At 51.9% G+C, this 19,072-nt stretch overlaps 1 protein-coding gene across 1 annotated transcript; it reads right to left on the bottom strand.

Moving 5' to 3' along the window:
• Nucleotides 1-5,365: 5,365 nt before the first annotated feature.
• Nucleotides 5,366-6,430, bottom strand: LOC114828146 (transcriptional repressor NF-X1-like). Its single transcript, XM_029111091.1, has one exon. It carries the CDS (start codon nucleotides 6,428-6,430, stop codon nucleotides 5,366-5,368), a length of 1,065 nt encoding a protein of 354 aa, XP_028966924.1.
• Between the last annotated feature and the right edge of the window lie 12,642 nt (nucleotides 6,431-19,072).

The raw sequence follows: 19,072 nt of genomic DNA, 5'->3' as shown, positions 1-19,072 counted from the left end.
CTGCTTACGTGGCCCAGGTGAATTCTCCCCGCTATCGCATCGTTAAACAAAAAGTTGATTGATCTGAGTATTTGTTCCTATTGAGATTGGTGGTCAAGATGAACGACGTCTCACTTAGGACAAGCCTCAAACGATTTGTTCTTTGGTTCATTCCGCTCGTGGAACAATTATTAGAAGACGGGCCGTTCCTACTTCGACGTAGGGCTCCCCGACAGAAGTTCGCGACGATCAAAACGGAAGAATTCTGGAACAGTCGAGACCTCGCGACGAGTTTCTTACTCTCCATCGCCCTCAGAGCGCCAGCTCCGTTGGAGAAATCAACGCGCTATCGGATCGTGATCGTGCACTCACGCTCAGCCCTGCGTTGTTCTTGTTCAGCTCAAAGGAGACTTGTTGTTATTGTCGTCACTGTTCCATGCCAAGCCAAGAAGGTTGAACGGGTATTGTACCGGGTCACGCGAATAAGCGACAGATAGGCAGAGCAAGGATCGGGCGGCGAATGCTCAGACAATCAGCACGGTCCCATGGACACGTGAGGTTCAAACTCGCTGCACCTTTTTCTTAGCTGGAAGTTCTTAAAGCGTTCGCTCGTTCGGAATCAATTCTCGCAGACGTTGCAATAGAGCTACCGATCACGATTCGATGGTCTCTCGCGCCCTTCATTAGGGCACCGACAAAGTGGATTTCGGATCCTCGTCCTAGCTGAACATTGGTCTAATAGAATCTGTCGACTCACAATGAATCAGACTCTATGGATCGCGCATCGGATCCCGCTTGGCACCATCGCACCAACTCGATTAGACTGCTCGAATGAATAGAGTCACCGAAGTTCCGCCTGTCCATCATGGCGAGGTAATTTTTGAGATTTCGTCAAATGATTTTGGTCGAACATATAGGTCCATGGGGGTCTCCGGAGCGAGGAATTATTAATCGCCCAAAATCGAGGGAAATATGGAAAATCTGCGGGACCTCGAATATCATTTCAGACGAGGACTTCCCGGTCGCGGGACAAATCGTATTTTTTTCACTCGGGGGACAAGAGGCTCACAAAAAGGCCCATAAGGTATAGTTCTGGTTTGCTGCCATGAGTATTATCCTCGCGAGATTCGCGTGATTACTCATATGAAGTCGTCAGTGCTCTCTCTATGATCTTCCCTATACGAGCGAAACTGTGAGCTTCGGGTATCGTCAGCGATACATCGCTTCCGGGGACCGACCGCCGTAGCGGACTTTGCAGTCTGGGTCTGGATCATAATGAGGTGGTCGGAGCCGAGATCCCGTCCGGGCCAGAGTTTGCGGGCCGCGTTTTGTCACGAAAGCGTATAAGCTAAACATACTGAGCTCAATGATCGCTTCGCAATTAGAATCGCCGTAGAATTCCCTCCGGAAGGGTGCTATTGGCTGTCGATTTGGAATGATAGCCGCCGTAAATAGATCTTCAGATCTTTGATTTCATGTCATCGAGAAGTAATCGTGCTGAGAAATAACGAGTTTAGCATCAACTGAGGTTTGTCATATTACTCGACTGTTTGTCGGCTTTTGCTCCGGCAAAACACCCCTCCCAGTAGGAGAGGCTTCCGAAGACGGATGGGAAAAATGACAGTGTGCAGCATAGCCTTCAGGTGGTGGTTAGGTGAGGCTTGAGGCGCTTGTTGAAAATGCCAGTAATAAGCCCTGGCGAATTCATCGTCACTCCAGAAGCCCGCGCCGCAGGAGGGAATACGCCTTTCTAATCGGTTTTTAGTTCTGACGAGGCGAGCCGTCGAGTACTGTACGAATGGCTCTCGTGGTGTTTCCCGTTTCCAAGCAGCGATGAGATGGATCAATTCTCCCAAGTCTTTAGCACATGATCTGCATTCTCATCTGCTTTAGAGACGGATTTGGGGAATAGGGGGGAAACCCAGTGAATCGGATGATGCCATGTGATTGGCCACTCGTAGACGTGGAGTCGGAAGCAGGATGGCATTTCCAATAGCTAGCTTTCCGAAGAAGGGAATCGTCGCGGATTGTCTTCTTGTCCATTGCAGCCCCTTGCCATACTTCTGGGACCGTGCTTTGTCCCGGTGCAAGTCCTCCTTAATTGCTCCGCGGGATTTCCGTGTTCAGCCAACATTTTTGACTTGGAAAGACGCGGGAATAGAGGGCACGGAGCGCCGCGGTCGTTCCGATTCTGTGTGGAAACCTTGGATTTCTGAAAAATGCTTCTGTTTGATGATCGGAAATAGCATCGCGTCGTTCCCCCGATGTCGAGGCAATGGATCCCAGTTCGAAGAACATCGAAACAAAAGCAAAGGCTTCGGAATCGATGTCGTCGGTTCAACCGACTCGAATTTTCGCTGGTGACAGAGCTATCCCTCTTTTGTCGGATAGCGCGGCATCTGAATCGAATTCACTTGATAGCGGTAAATGAGGACACGATGATAGTGGGAACCAGTCCGGGCAGAACTATAGCTCGCACCCCTTTATAGGTATTCCGATCCCGCGATAGGAACATCTATCCCACTGGAAATCCACATCATTGAGCGAAGCTGGGAAAGACAGGAGATCCTCGCGACGTCGAGTGCCCGAGCGCTGCGCGGGGTGGATCAAAACTTTCGGAGAGGAGTGAAAATCCATCGGTGCACGGCGAACAAGACCATATACGAGCAAGGCGGGGGAGCAATGCTTCATTGGACGCGATATCGCCTCGAGACGAAGATATACAAATCGATTACAGACTACAAAACGGATCTCATTTCCGAAAAGCCCTCTAGCGTAGAACTACGCTTTAGCCCCGGTAGGTGGACAAGATGAGATGCGAATCGTGAAAACAGACTTCGAAATCCTGTAAAACGAAGCATTTTATGAGGAAAACTTCCATGGTCAAATGAGTGGGATTGCATCAGAAGGTCATCCCGAAGTCGGAAATCCTTTCTTCAGGCTGAAATAGGTCATAATATAGGCTCGGGTCCAAAATACTCGAGAACCACGCATCCTAGCACAAATATTACGATGGCAAGAAATGTTCAGCTACGACAGTTTCGACCGGCTAGGCGATAGCGGCTCGATTCCGTCGACTTCTCACGAAAAAGGAGGTTGTCTCTCTCTTCGAAATCTAATCGTGCCTTCATAGACCTAATTTGCTTAATTTGAGCGGAGTGTTCTTTCACACCTCTGTATATTTCTTGTGTCTATTCCTGACGAGGACACTGTAACTTCCGCTTTTCCCGACCCTAGGCCACAAAGCGAGCCGCGAAGGCAAACCGAGAATGATTCGACTAACTCGTGTTCGACTGTCTCATGTTCGAGATGTCTTCTTACCTTATCCGGGGTTGAAACGAGGAAATCGGAGCGATTTCATCCATTGGTTCATTTTCACTGTGGGGGTATGCCCGCACATCTAAGGACCAAACCGCAAGCGAGCGAGCGCTCCGTATATCTCACGATGTTCGAAGTGTCTCTGACTTCACCTGATGGCCTCAACGGGCATAATAGGAGAAGAACCTTAAATAATTAGCCTCTCACCCACGGTTTCCGCGTGAGAATTCGGCGACGAGCTTGCCGCAAGACTCTCGAGTCATCGTCACCACCTCTGACTTTCGTTCCGGACATCAACGCTTTCCCAAGGGTCATCATCGCTCCTCTATGTCTGGGATCCGAGAAGTAATGCGAGCTTGACACGATACCCCCTACTCTGTGTGTGGCATCTCAGGGACGAGCCTTGCTGATTACGACTTTGATTCTTTTTGTATTTTCGACGGAGAAAGCGTCAGAGAGTACCGTCCGACAGGGAGGCGTAGATCGAGACTGATGACGACGCGGCGGACGCGGAAGAATACTCGCGAGTGGCAATTTTGCACCAGCGAGACCTCGCCTGGGCTTAGCATTACTTTCCATGGAGCCTCACCGTCGGGTTTCAGCTCATATCTGATTCTTTTTATCTATTTAAGAGGACGGCACGGGGGCATCCCTTCGGCTCGCTCCATGTTTCATTGCGTCAATATGCAAATGCACATGATATCTCGTACGGGTAACAGGAATGAGAACATCGACCCAAGTAGCACCGAGCCGTAGCTCTGAAGGATAGTACTCCGAAACTGGATTTTGGCGAGGATTCGGTCCGCGGATCATTCACACGTTCTCGAGATCAGGGGGATCTCTCCGGTTCGTGTAGGGGAAGGGGGAAGAGGGCTCGCAGATCCGGACTCACCGACAAAGAATCGATTCGGAGGCGGTCGGTCCTTTGTTATTAGTCATGTCAGATGTCGCCTCAGAGTATATCATAGACTCCCTGATCGGAGTAGAAAGTGACCTTCAGATCGAATCAACCATGGAAGAGGCCATAGCTCGGCAAGAACGGAGACTGGGATTTCGCCGGGAATTCAGAATTCCCGGCTTCCCAGAATTCTCTGATATCAACTCAGGAGCATTGTTCTCGGCACAAGGACTTCGTGGAAATTAGCTAGTCAAATCGAGGCTCGGAGAGCGGGTTCTCCCACCCCTATCCTTTCGAGCGAGCCCTACATCCGCCCAATTGAAGCTCGATATCTCGAAGCTTCGCTGAAAAATAGCTCATACTATTTATCGATTCGATTATCACGAATGTCTGATGGGTATCGTCACGAACTCAAACTCGAATGTAACCTTACGCGAGCCGCAGAATCATCGTCAAAATACTCGAGGAGCATCATATGCCGCTTCGCCATTGCACCGAATGACATTCGGTGACATGACAGAAAAAGCTCAGACTGTTCGAGCTGGAGGGGTGGTTTTCCGGTGAGAGCATGAACTTGATGTTTCTGATTTTTCTGATTTGACCATAATTTATTTTCTTCGCTTGTGAATTCAGGAGAGACAGCAAAACCCAAGGATGGAACGAAGACCAACATAAGATATCCCATTCTCTGGCGGGGCGTGAATCCATGGAGAGAACTCGACCTCATGACTGCAGAAAATTCATGTACAGGAAATGGCTGCGATCCAAGCTCTCCTCGTCTCCAGGCTTTCGACTGCGACTCAACTGCCCACCGAGAAAATGCGCCGGAGCAGCTTGAATCATCGGTTCCATGTCTGTCGGCTCCTTCAAGAGCTCTGGTGAGAACTTGAGTGGGAGGCTCGCCAAGGCAATGTTGGACAGAAGTCTGGGTGGTTTTCTGAAATTTCGGAATTCACAGGAGCTGCCCATCGAAACGTTGAAAGCTATTTCCGCACTATGCTCCTAGGCTCGATGCTTATTAGAGCTCGATAAACGATCAAGTTTCAGCGCATCGCCATCCACAGCTCGGTGTGAGCTCGTGCTCGGTAAGCTCCTCATTTACAACACTCCCGCTAAATCCGAGAGAATTCTCGCTTTTTTCAGCGCTGTACATCCAGATTATCGTAGCCCTTATGATGAGTTTTGCATTTCGTTAATGACTTCGCCCTGATCGCATTTAATGAGTTTCTTCCTTCGAGTAGACGAGCGCATTATCTTGATAATCTTGTCGCGATCCAGTTGTCTGGGTATATCCTCCTCGCTGTAGTTGCTCACGCGACTCGAAGATCTGGAGACGCGGCTCTGAGGCTTCCTCGACGAATCTTCAGAGGTCAAGCTCGAAGCGTTGAGCTCGTCGCTCTGAGCTGTGAGCGAGTTTTGCTCCTTTTCAGCCGAGTACGCAGCAGACACCTCGGACGAAGTCGACACCAGACTCCTGCATTCAGTTTCGGTGCCAGGTTTTTCGACACCTCGAAACGCGACATCGACCGCAGATTCAGCGTGACCGTCTTCCGAGTTCTTGTTGTCTTCATTGAAACCACTTTCCGATCCTGACTCATTCTTGTTTTCCAGCGTCGGCGACTTCTGCGAAGAAATCAGCTCCTCGGCCTCGACGCCGACGTCTTGGCCGCACGACGAGGAATCGTCCGCCGTCGGATCCTTGATCGCATCCTGGTGTTTGAAAGGATTGTTCTTCATTTCTGCGATGGCTTGCTTGTAGCTTTGGAGTAGCTCTGCACAAATATTGTCGCACTGCACTTCTTGGTCTTTCGCGCCACAACCTCTGCATGGGAATATCCTTTCAATTCGCTCGCAATCACAATACCGGATAACGTTTTCCACGCATTCTTTGGGCTCGGCGCATTTTCCTGGATGGCAGATTTGGGGACATTGGTGCCCACACTCAAGAAGTTTAGCGCATCGCACCCTGCAGCACTTGATGAGCTCTTTCTGAGACTCATCCATGTCGCACCATTCCTGACACGGCTTCACAATTCCAGTGGCTTCACAGTAACACTCCAATTCCACGAACTGCGTGCATGGATCACAGGGCTTCGAGTGCACGTATCGAGGACAAGGGTGAATGCAGTCCTTGGGCCGACCCTTTGATGGGCACCGAAGAAAATAAAGCACATATTTCGAAAGATAAGCTTGGTAACCAAGACTCTGACCCATATCTGCCGGAGGTCGACTCATTTCTAGCTAATCCAGTACCGTCGGAATCGCTTCTACACTGAGAATAGACTCGTGTAAATGCTGGTGCTTGCGAGCGTTGCGCTGGCAACTCTGCGTTGGAAGTGGAAAGGAGGTGTCGATCGTCGTCGACTTCGGCAAGCGCTTCCGTAAGCGAATGCGTCGGCATACGCCATGCCTCGGTCGTGACAACGCGTACTTGAGCGTATCGCCAGAGAGTGATGAAATGCACCTGCAGTCGGAGGTGCTGAATTTCGAATCGTTCCATGAAATGAAGGCATACATGCCGGGCTAATTGAGAAGGCGTTATCGCCGCCGCCTAAGTGACCGGTCTTGGTCGGAAGCGCGCGATGGGGAACACAATGGAGCCTTTGAAGAAACGAAACATGCGACAAGTTCAAGCATCTGCCTAATGAACGGAATGGAGACATCTATTCCCGACCCGAGACGAGGGTGCTCCTGTGGAACGTGATTTCCGTACTGTCGGGATTCAGTTTTGAGAAGCTGATATTCCGTGGGTGCTGAGCGGCTCATTCAAGGCTGGTGTCGATTGGACATTTCTGGTGGGTTCGGCAAATCCGCTTATTCAGGTCGATCGTAGGGCCACTATTCAAGTGGCTGCGGCGGAATGAACCGCTGCACGAGCGGACCGGAGCGCGATCTACATACGGCACGATGAACGGACGCCTGACAAGGTCCTCGCATGAAATTTATCGTTAATACGGTGCTGCACTGTTCAGTGTGCTTCTAATTTGATTCATCCGGAATGGATGGTTCTGCCTGGCTCCGCGCCCTCCGATCGCAGGGCAGCCTTTCGGAGGAGGATGAGCCGGTGAGGAGCCCTAATGGAAATTTTCGTTTAGGGGTGGAAACCTGCTTCTATTAGTCTTACTGCCTCAGCTGTGGATAGTACGATGTGTGTGTGTGAGTCCACGAATGTGTTCCGTGAGTGTCTGGCTGCTACGACGGCAGAGAATGCAGCCGGTTGGAAATAAATTTCAACTTAAATAGCCTCCGAGGCCTCGTTGTCTGGATTACCCCGGCGCTCCGTAACAACTCAAGATAGCAGTGGGAGTCAATTACTGTTACACATACTAACACTGAACGGTCGTATCTTCGGAGCTCTATGCCGATGTTGATGATGATAGGATTGGCGATGATCACGAACAGGGAATGATCATGGCCCTCTCGACATACGCGCGAGAAAGAACCCTCCGCGTTGCGAAGACCATCGGAGGAGCTCCATGCAGTTCGGGAGGATCTGCTCGATATGACCATATTGTATCTCGAAACGGCGACGGCGTGATGTTCTCTTTCCGCAAGCGAGTCGTTTTGTTATCCTTCGCAGTTGAGTGAGCCCTTCGCAAAGAACCGGCTAGAAGCATCTATTTTGTGTGATATATGTACATATAACACTTCCCATGAATACGAAATATAAATACATGATAGGCACCCATCGTATACCTTTCAGCATCAAATACATACATGGGTATTCATGTACATATATGCATCATGTGTATTTTCATGATCCAATGCGGTTCTTCACGAGACGCTAGATATTATGTAATTATACTGAGCTTCTCCGTCCCATTTGAAAATCGCTCTCTCTGTCGCATCGTATCCCTTCGTGTAACGAGCGTCTCGTGTCTTTCGACCCCCGGCCGATAGCGAGACAGAGAACGTACTGTCTCTGGGTTGGGCGCGTCGCGGGGAAAAATCTGGCGGATCGTCAGGTCTTCATTGAGTCCCTCCTCGATGGGAGAAACACTCACTCAATCGATCATCTGCAGGAACCACTGCGACGAGCCATGGGTTCATTCCATTCTTGGTTGATTAAATGACAAAGCAAGATAAGCGAGTCATTAACAGCTTCATGCGATAAGAGCTCTATCGGAGTTCTTCATCAGCAACAAGCGCGGAACCGCACGGATTCCATTATCGTTTGTTGGGAGCTCGGCGCTCGCGGCGAAAGGAAAAGGATTTCCGGCTCCCCTCTGTTCCTCCTCGCACGGCCCTTCCCGATCGGCGATTCTCGCGTCTTATTCCCGAAGTTACTCGGTGCTAACTCATCGAGTTTGTAAACTCGGAACGGACTCCTCTCGCCATACGTCTCACAGTCACGCTGACGTGCGATTCCGCAAAAATCGGGATCCTCGACGGAAAGAAAAGTCTGCTAACTCCTCGAGGAGCTTATTATTCTTTCTGTTGTCTCGTGTCGGTGTTTGTGTTCGAGTTAAAGGAAAAACTTGTCCTCCACTCCGGAGGAGGTCACACAAGGGTAATAAATCCTTTCTCGTTTCCTCAATCGAGAGCTCGAGACGCCTCCGAATGAAAGGAGGAGTACGAGCAGCTCTCTCCCAAAGATCTAATGTGTTCCTGGAGTCCCAGATTCTTTCTTCACACGAAATGATCGGGCCCACGACGAGACGATGCCTCGCGGACAGGATCGTTCGACGGAATCGTTCTTCTGAGAGCCTCCCCGACTCGATCGAGTCCGATTTCTCGAGCTTTTCGAGCCAATTTTTCCAGCGAGTTACGATCCTCATGGATGCCCGCCTCATTCCGCTTCTCGCTAACCAGTAACGCTCTCTCCCGATCCTGGCGGAATTGAGTGCTGCCGGTCTTCTCTACGGACTCAGTTTTTCTTTCCCTCCTTGCAATTCGTCCTGTCCCCGACTCATTCCCGCTCATTCCTACTGAGTTCGCTCGCGCTCGTAAACTTTGCCAGAATGATTACTTTGCTCAAACTCCGTATAAAACTTGAAGCTCGGAAACGACTTCATACAGTTTCACGACTGAACTCCGGCCTTGCCACTGATACTTTCTGCGAGTTCACGTTTCCGTTTATTAGGCGCTACTTTACCGTATGGGGTCTGCCTTCCCTCATGGAATTGCGCACGTCCTGAGATCCGCCTCCGACTCACCACAGTCCTCCATCCACGTGATGAAGCCGCGACTCGAATTCTTTGTCGCTCAGCGGAATCTCGAACAGCGAGTGATTCCGTCTGGAGAATTCCCGCGAAGTTCAGTTTGGATCTCTCTCACGTTCTGTGGGGAGCACTCTCGCTGAGGTTCTGGGTCTCGAAGCAGCGGAACACAACCCGAGTCGCCAGCATTCTCTGAAAATTCCATCCTCAATGAGAGAAGAGAATTAAGCGATTTTCGGTCCGACGTCCGAGTATGGATCCGCCGATCAGAGTTCTAGGCCTCGAACGTTCTCGAAAAGATTATTGCCAGAGACTGCAGTGCCGAGAGTTCCGTCTCACCCAAGATTTGATCCCCGAGTTGCCCTCCAGACGGTTCGATTTCTTTCTTCAATTCCGTGGTTTACCGCTGCCAACTTGAAAGGAGGAAGATCCACAAAACCTTGAATACGGCAAGAAGATCGATCACATATCCCGATTGTGCGAAGCCTTCGAGCTCGGCACGCAAGTTAGTACCTGCATACAAGCGCGTCCAGACGCTGCTGATATTACGAGTACGTCTGGCTCCCAGACCACCTAACCACCACCGCCACCACCATTGAAAGCATTGTAGTGTCCTGAGCTCCCGGTGGAATTCCAAGCACGCGCAATTTCAAGCAGACCTTATTCCCCTCTTCGCTAAGAGTTATCCCGAAGCGGACTCTGAGAAGCGAGGGGGGTTTTGTTCGCGTCGACCGCCGCCGCATGGACAAACGCTGCCGCCGTCAGAAACAACAACGCTCTCTCGAGTGCGGAGCTTCACCGAATCCATTGAAGGGCTTGCCGCTGAGCTTGCCGAGGAAATCGGTCGGTGTCAAGCAAACCGTCGAGCTACGAACGTACGGTTTCGGCGGACGGAGCAAACGCGTCGTCGAGAGAGGACCGGCAACGGATTTCAATCCGACTCTCTTCCAGCGGCGCCGGCGAACCGGAAAGCTAATAAAGCTTACGTCCATCACAGGCTGTCACCTTTCCGGCGTCGCACGCTAGAGATTCGGCGCTAATTAGGCTCTTCGGTTGTCCAAGCTGAAGGCTCACACGCTCGCTGGCTGACTGACTGACTGCTCAACGCCCCAAGTGGCCGCCGGCGGCGTCAGCTCCGCAAAGAAAATTGCGCTTGCCGTTTCTTGTCATTCGGCGTCGCGAATTCGCCAATAAAGCGGAACGCTCTCCCGACTCGCGGGACCTTTCGTCGCAGAATACGGAATCAGTGAGCGCGTTGGGAGAGACTCCGCCGACCGCAACTCCGCTATTGCAAAACAGAACTGAGCTCTAATGAAAAAGGCAAAGGCTTAGTCGAACGTTTCCGGCGACCGTCCCGAGCACACATTCGCTGAAGGAGCGACCGGCCGAGTGACCGACCGACCGACCGGCGAGCGGATAAGCGTACACGGTCAGAATACGGTTCACGTCCACATTCGGCCGGATTAACATATGCCTTCCGAGCTTCATATCTATTAGTAGGAAGAGCAGTCGTCGCATGGGGCTGGCAGACGGTCCTCTCGTGTTTGCACTCAGACACCCAAATGGTTCTGTGCAAAACAGAACATAACTTCAACGTTATAAGCTTGCTCTGGATGGCCTGGACTCTGCTGGAACGACCGCCACCAACGACGGGACACTTCAGCTTCCGTGTTCAGGCGAATGCATCGGACCGCAAGCCGACCCTTGTGAAGAGGGACTTCAACTTTCTCGTCGCGCGCATGGCAGGCAGAGCTAATTCCTCCCGGATTTCGGAGTTGTCTTGGACTCAAGCTGTTTTATGACGACGCGGCGGGCTCACTACCGAAAGCCAGAATCGCGAAAGCCAGAATCGCAAAAGCCAGAATCGCCAAAGCCAGAATCGCAAAAGCCAGAAATCGCAGAAGCCAGAATCGCAAAAGCCAGAATCGCCAAAGCCAGAATTCCCGTGAGCCGGAGATCGCCGTTCCCCGATCGCTGCCTGACCACAGAGAAATGAAGCTGCATCTCAGGTCTGGATCCTCGCGAGAAAAAGAAAAATTTCCCTTTTTTTAAAAAAAAAAATCCATCTCGGCTCTGGATTTGGAATGGAGGCCTAACCTCTTGAACGATCGTGTGATACGCCTGACGGATGAGTTTGAGACCGGAGCGAAGACTCTGATGGAATACACTTTCAGCGTTGCTTTCAATTTTAAGAAGTAGAAATTGTAAGAGATGACTCCAATAATATAAGATCCCCTTCGAGAGCGGAGTAGGAATGCAATGCATCCGTGAAACGAAATAATTGTGATCCTTTCTTCCAGTGAGCTTGAAGGTTTATCGGAGATCAATACGTGGGGGCCCCGCCCCCAAGTCAAACTGGGCTTTGCGTCGAGGCGACAAAATTCCGACCTAACTTGAGCCAATGTTCCAGCCTTCCGGCCTCTGGAATTTCTGGCTTCTGGGGGGAAGGAGAAGTCATCGAGATCCGACTCGATCCTCGATCGTGCACTGTATTAAGCCGAATGCAAGGGTGGTATTGGAATGTCTAGGAATGGCCGCCACCCCATCGACACGCGATAGCAAACGTCTCCTAGTTCTCAAGTATTCTCTGCAGGTTCTCCGAAAATATCACGTGCTCCCGGCGGATTGAGGCCAAGGGCATCCAAAGCTTTATCCTCCCATTCGCCGGGATAATCGAGAGAGGGTGAGCGTTAATGGGCCAAATATGGTCGGGGACGCAACCAAAGGGGCTCACAAGCCATGAGCTCCAATTTAAAGTCTTCGGGATCATGACTCATGGTCATGACCCTCAGGTTCCCAGATCGAGACGAATCGGGGATCGAGAAGTGATTGTTTCATCAGCGGAATAGGTAATTACTCGAACGCCTTAAGTTGCACGAGTACGTGGGCGCTGTCCTTTTTTCGCTAGGCATGCACCGACGCTTCTAGAGCGTTCAATGAAGCTCATGACATCCTTGAGAGCGTTCGAGCTGACTCTTTGAAGAAGTGTTTGTTCGCCGTCTTTCCACTCCAAGAGTCTCGTTGTGTGGAAGATAATTAAGCGCTTTTATTACGTAATTGAAGTCCCCTCACTTCTCGGTGACTCCATTCGATGCTCTGGCAATGGAGCCTGAGGATCAGATGCTTGTTTTGCGTCGTCGATTCGGGTGTTCGAGCGACGCTTTCCGAATCGAGGAACCTCCCGGAGTCTCTTACGAGCAGCACAACTACGGAACCCAAACGCCTCAGTCCGCATGGAATCGGGAAAGGGAGCCGATGGGACCTCGTGCACAAAAGAGTGCCTCTCGTTCGAGCTTTCTCCATGCGTATCCGTCCATGAGTATTGTTTACAGAATTTCGGAGTCCCCAATACCTGAATCAAGATGATTTCGTATGACGACTCTAGACTTGCTCCAATTTCGAAACCATCCATGTTTGCTCCGTCAGCGATGGCGAGAACTCGAATTGAATAGCGATCTCCAGAGTCCGGAGCTTGATTTCTGTGGGGAAAATCTAGGACGCCCTCGCGAGGGTTCATACCGAAGGCTCGGGAAGCCCTGAGTGTGGAAGGCCTCCCTCACTCAGAGAGGGTGTCTTAGCTCGACCTCCTAGCGATTCCGTCGAGGCGAAGATAATGAAGAGCCTTCCGTAATTGAACTCCTTAGATTCCGGTGACTTCATGACGCTAGTCGGCGATGACCCGAGAAGATCATGCGGCTGCCGTGCATTTCTCGTGGTGGCTGGAGTATCGGATTTCTCCCGCTCTTAGGATCGGCGGGAACGTTTTTCTCCAATTTCAGAAGCTGACGGATTCCCATTTGAACACGTCGACAGTCGACACGACGGCTTTCGTTCTGCCGCTGAGCTTGCTTTTCATGATGAAATCCAATGGGAGAAGTCCCAACCGAAATAACATGTCTAATAATCTCAGGGGTCGGATCGGGGGGTTTCGTGGCGGGGGCCCGGTACCTTCTCGATTGACGCGGAAACACAACGAAATTCTTCATCACCAATGTTGTTAGCAGAAAGTCTCGTCGAGCACCTGAATTCTTCAGCATGAAGTACCATTCGCGCGCCAACTTTTTGTTCGAACTTCTTGACCTGTCTCCATTCAGGGTGCCCGACAGCTCTTCCGGTTCGTTTGTCGATCGGATTCCGGAACGGCGGTGGATTTTTCCTGCTCCCGAATGTCTATCCGGATTCAATTGATCTATCTCGTAGCAGAGGGGTCTGGATCGAGGGTCGTGCATCGTTCCAATGTTGGCAATCGAATCCGAGCGAAGAGCCCGGATGGTCGTTCCGTCGGCTTTCGTAAGGCGGCGATCTTGAAGGGCGGCTCTGGCGCGACTCGAACAGCGCGGGCTGGAAAAACGAAAACAAGGGCTAGAATCGTCTAGGGAGAAACCCAGACAAGCAACAGCGGATGGAGTTTCCTCACTGAGGCTCCTGGCTTGCGTGACCGGTGATGCTTGAAGTCATTCACTGGCTCCTTTCCTCTTTTGCCGCTTGTCTCTTTCCAAATACCTTCATCTCACCGCAGCGGGGTGCTGGCATGTGAGCCGCCGGACGACGCTCGATGGCGAAATGGCGGGGGAGCTGCTGAGTGCTCGGAGCTCTCCAGGCCGGGACGCCATGGTCGGATAGAGACAATCGAGCTGGGAGGATGCTAGTCATTCGTTCCGTACGTCTGGAGCCTCTCTCTCTCTTCATCGGCGCCTCGTCTTCTTTCGTCGCCGTCGTTCTTTTTTCCCTTTACGTCTACGGGACGACTCTGTCGTCGACGACAACAAGTGGCTCAATATCTTCCCCGAGCGCGCCTCGTAGGCTTTCTCGTCGTCTTCGTCTTGAGCCAGCGTCAACGGGGCGATGAAGAGAAAAAACGCGCGAGCAAGCGTCCTCGAAGCCCCACTCGCCCGGAGGGAGAACAAAGCCAGAGGAGGATCCAGAGCGTTCCTTCGGAACCCTAATCGTTCGTTTCGGTGCTGTTGGCATGGTACTCGTCGTTGTCGTCCAGGTCGTTGACAACGGCGTCATCGTCGTACCTCCCTTCGGTTCCGCCGTCAAGCCGCGCCGTCGTCGTCATCGGTTTCCTTCGAAGTGTGAACGTCTCCCAGCGAGCAGTAAAGGACCTCCTTTCCGCTTCCTTTGTCGCCTTGTTTGACGCTCGTTCTCTGACAAAGACGCCAGCCTCCTTATAGGGCGACGGCACTCACATTCCCCGTTTGATCAGAGACTGGAACGAACTTGTGAAGCCCTCGTTATAATATAATAACAAAGCGCTCGTCGACGCCCCTGAGCTTCTGCGACGTCCTACTTTTCACGTCGTTCCGAGATGAGCTCTGCTACCGCTTTCGAGTACCTAACCCTACGAACAGTGGTAGCGGTTCGGGCGGAGGCCGGCAGTGGGATAAGGAGAAAAATTTATGGTTATTCCCCCGCTTACTCCCCAACTCCTGCAGAGAATGAATGTCGCTTCAAGGTGATATCACGAGCCTCCTAGACCAACAATGCCGCTTAATGATAGCTCTCTAGAACAATGTGAACGAAACGCATAGAAGAGGTCCCAAGCATACTCCCACAGCGATTTTGAGCGTTGAAGTAGGGGAACTCGCTGCTGAAAACCTTCAGTGCAGCGCTCTTGCGAACTGTGCAAGCTCGTCACAGAAGCGTCAAACACGACCCCTGGGATTGTTGCGTACAGGCTGAGGTTTCGAGTAAATGATTCGAGCCTTGCACGGCAGGCCTCGGGAACCGATCGAGGTTTTCCCCCGCGAAACGGACAATTGTCTCGCGGAATGCGAGATATCCAGTGGGAATGCGGGTGATCCCAGTGAAGCTCATCCCTGACTGGGATCGCAATCACGGTACAGGGACAAAGGAGGTCCCTTCCGTCAGCCGGAGGCTGGAGTTACGGGTCCCGTCAGAGGCATGGATGAGACAGCCTCTACACATTCAAAACCATCACCGTAGATTGCCTCAACCAAAAAGTATTCCTGTATCCAAGGGAGCAGCGGAGAGCAGCCGCGAAGAGCTGGCAGGGGTCTGACGTTTTTCGAAGTTTTCGTTATTGATGAGCGACCGGAGAATAGATCCTCAGGTGTCATTCCTTGTCAACATGTCCCGCCCGTGACATCGCAGCAATTTCCCGCGTTTTACCGGGTCGGTTCCGTCGCCGGAGGCGGAGAACCCGAGCATGAGACTTGAGAGACTCGATTTAGTTCTCGCCGAACTCTATTTACTTCGGCCTTCTTCTGCAAAGTTCTCCCGCCTGGCGATCAACTGGCCTCGGAACCCCTTGTTTGACTTATCAACTTATCAGTCGACGTTTCACTGTCCTATTTTTAGATTTCGATCAGCGCTGCAAGGCGGCGACGCAATCCCTGTTGAGCACGTCCCCGTCGACGCTCACAACCAGAACTTTTAGTTGTTATTGGCTCGTGTGCGAGCCTGTCGCGTTGGGCGATTTTGCGTCCGACTGTACTGCCCGCCCCTCTCGCGGGCCACTTTCTGAGAAGAAGGGAACCGCAGAAACTGAGCAATCGATCGACGTGGCTCTCGTAGCGGATCCAGCGACGACCACCGTCATGACCATGACGCTCTCCGGGCGTTTACGGCCGGTGAGAGCCGAAGTGCTGCGACGGAGTCTCCGCCCGGACTCCAGCAGTTTCGCGACCACGGCACGGAAATCCTCGGACGTGACACCGTGACCACGATGAATAGTATTCCCGGCCGTAATCGTTTCCTGTCTCGATTTCTCACGGTAGGGAGTTCCCCAAGCGAATGCTGAATGGCTATTTCCGAAGCCTCGAATGATGTCGCAGACCAGAAACCTAAATGACAACATCCACTCGTCGTGACGGGACCGGGGCGTAGAAAGAAAAAGCAACGAGTTGCAGGACCAAATATTGCATTCGCTTTTTATCTGAGGAGAAATAACGCCGCTTTCAACGCGGCTCGCACCGCTGACAAAACCGCCGCAACCAACGGCACCGCCGTTACTTTCAGCACTCGCAGCGACGATAAAGGTTTTTCGATCTCCGCCGACGCGCGGAGTAAAGGAACGTCGTTTGTGCGCCTCTCATCAGGCGGCCTTTGCTGATGTGAGAATCGCTGGCGTAATCTCTTCCCTTTCTATCGCGATTCGTCTGGCTGTTTCCTCGCGTTCCTTTCTCTCTGCGTTTAACCGCTATTTGTTTCCTCTTCCGATGAGGCTCTCCCTCAGCTTTTTGTCAGTATCAAAAAACTTCGTTTGAGAGTTGAAACTTTTGCGCCTTTTGCGCCCCTGCTCTGGTCCGCTCTCCCTGTCTCCGTGCAGACAAACTCCTCCGGGATCCCCCAATTATGTACCGGGTGTGCGAAGATGAGACGGAGTGGGAGGGAATAGAACATTTTTGATACGGTTCCTTGGAATGATCTCTCGGAAATGACTTGGGCAAGAGCACGGAGAATCTGCGGCAGCTGAGCAGAGCATCAGATCGCTCCGTCAGACCCCTCGATTAGGTGGCCACTCGCCTCTCTGGTGCCACAAGATCAATACCAACGCCCTCCACTTTTGCGCTTGCCCTTGTGATGTGGGAATGTCTCATTCTTGTATGGATTCCCAGGAGCAGAAAATCGTCCATCCGAATGAAACAGCGAAACCCGACTTCCTCGTTCCACTTGGTGCGTCGTTCGTCAATATATCCTCCGAGGTCGGACCGACAACAGAGTGTACGAATGGAGTCGAAAGGTCAGCTCTCCGAGAGGAGAAAAGCAGTAGAAGGGAAGAAGTCTCGAGTAATGTTCAATTCGCTCCACGACCCAATCGTCTAAATTGATAACGCTCTTGGATCTCGGAATGTCTCTTCCTGTTCCAGCAGTGATGGGGCTTCGTATCTCTGGAACTCCACTACCAATATGAAGATTGCGTGTCGAAATGTGTCGCCAGTCGCTATCGACGCAACCCGGAATCCCAACATTGAGGAGTTCGGCTTGATCAATTCTGGGCTGCTCCTTCGGGGGCGTAGTGGCCTCTCAGAGCATCCTGAACGATACAGATTGGGGGATAGCGAAGCAATCAATGGGGCCGGGAGCGTATTCGGAGGGAGCGAACGCTCGGCTTAGTTTGCCGGTGTCTAGGCCCTTTTGTCTCTTGGAGATAAGACCCATAGGGGACGAGCTTTTCCGATGGTGTGGTCCGTCCAATGTGGTACTCCAACCTCGATCGAGGTGTGAGAAGGGGGTATTAGACGTTTTGAGATTCACGAGCTTTGATGGTATACGCTCGCGCTTCATGCTCCATTCAGCCGGCTAACGGAATAAGATGACCAGCTCCGGAAGGACTGTAAATCGTCTCGGGAATCCGAGACGTGAAGTTCTCAGACTCGGGACATCTGCGGAGCACAACCCATGCTAATCAGTGCTTGATGCGAAACTCATTAGTCTGCGGACCGCGAGACAACGCAGGGAGAGGCGCGGGAGTCGGACCCGCAGAGGAGGATAGAGACGGACCAGCACGGCCAGGGAAGAATTCCTCCAATCGTGTATCTTTCAATGTTGAGTTCCCGTTCAGTGCGAGTCGGGAGGCCGCTCGGCTGAAGACTGTTTACTTTGCATTAAACACCGCCTTGGGCATGGCAGATAGAATTCTCTTTTAATCAGACCAGATCGATTCGTGGGGGTCTGAGTGTCTGCGTGATCACCCCTCCCCTCGCCAGTCTATCTCCACGCAGTTCGAGTGCGCCGCTGGGGCATGATTGGTTTTCGCTGGGTGGACCACCGATGTACGTAGGACACGACATCACTTCGCGTAAGCATCACGATGTCAGGGCGCGTCTCGAGACAATGATCGGGCATTTGCGAGTCCCTGTCTCGCTGGAACAGTTTATTGTGGAATCACAACAATTTGGAGGGACTGCCCACCTCCAATTCCGGGATATCGATCGAGATCGTCCCTTGATCAGACTTTTGGGTAGCAAGCGCTCGGCTTCATTCATACCTGGTATATTTTCGTAACTTATCTTCTTGACATAGATTGTCTCGAGAGATTACGTCACGCGCCAGCAGACGTCGCTGGGGAAACTCACCTCTCGAGAGCCCGGGAGCGCAGCGACCTTGTCGCCTTTTAATAGATGAGGATAAGCCGCTTCAAAAATTTGAATGGAACAACCGAGCGGCTCTCTGCATGAGCTATGCAGGTTGGAGGCGGTCTATATTTCTTGAGGCCGGAGCTTTGGGTTGCGATTCGCGATATTCGTGAACGCTTAGGTCGATGCTAATTCTGAAGCGACATAGAGGCTGTCTTGGGGAAGCGTCGATGGGAGTAGGGGATTAAAAAAGTGTTGATTGCCTTGAGGGGCGTATCACTAAACGCGATAGGGGCAAGGCAACGAATTGAGCTTATCAGACGCCTCGGAAGAGACGCTGTCCTTATCTCCCGCAGATAAGCTACGATCGCTCGCTCGACCATCAAACTTCAGTCTCGTCTGCGGATACGAAGCTCGGGAACTTTCACTCGTATTGACGCCAAGTGTCCCCTTTCGTGTGGAGCACGTGAAAGTTTTCCAGTGGCATGCCCCCTCGGACAATCATGCTGAGCAAAATCGTTGTTTGCGACCCCTTTTCCTCTCCGGAGAAACCGACGCGCATCAGTATGCTCCTGTCGGCAGCGGTCATCAGCCTCGCCGTCACGTCCCCGTCAGCGTTGAAGTGTCCAAGGACGCAGCTGTCCCGCGTAGGTCTCCAAGCTAAGCGACGGCGT

Source organism: Galendromus occidentalis, unplaced genomic scaffold (assembly GCF_000255335.2).
Source record: "Galendromus occidentalis unplaced genomic scaffold, Mocc_1.1 scf7180000077233, whole genome shotgun sequence".
Classification (NCBI taxonomy): domain Eukaryota; kingdom Metazoa; phylum Arthropoda; class Arachnida; order Mesostigmata; family Phytoseiidae; genus Galendromus; species Galendromus occidentalis.
Note: the sequence above shows the minus strand (reverse complement) of the source record. Positions and strands in the feature narration are given on the sequence as shown.

Coding starts and splice junctions, on each gene's coding strand:
- LOC114828146 (XM_029111091.1), bottom strand. CDS start 6,430: ATGAGTCGACCTCCGGCAGATATGGGTCAGAGTCTTGGTTACCAAGCT.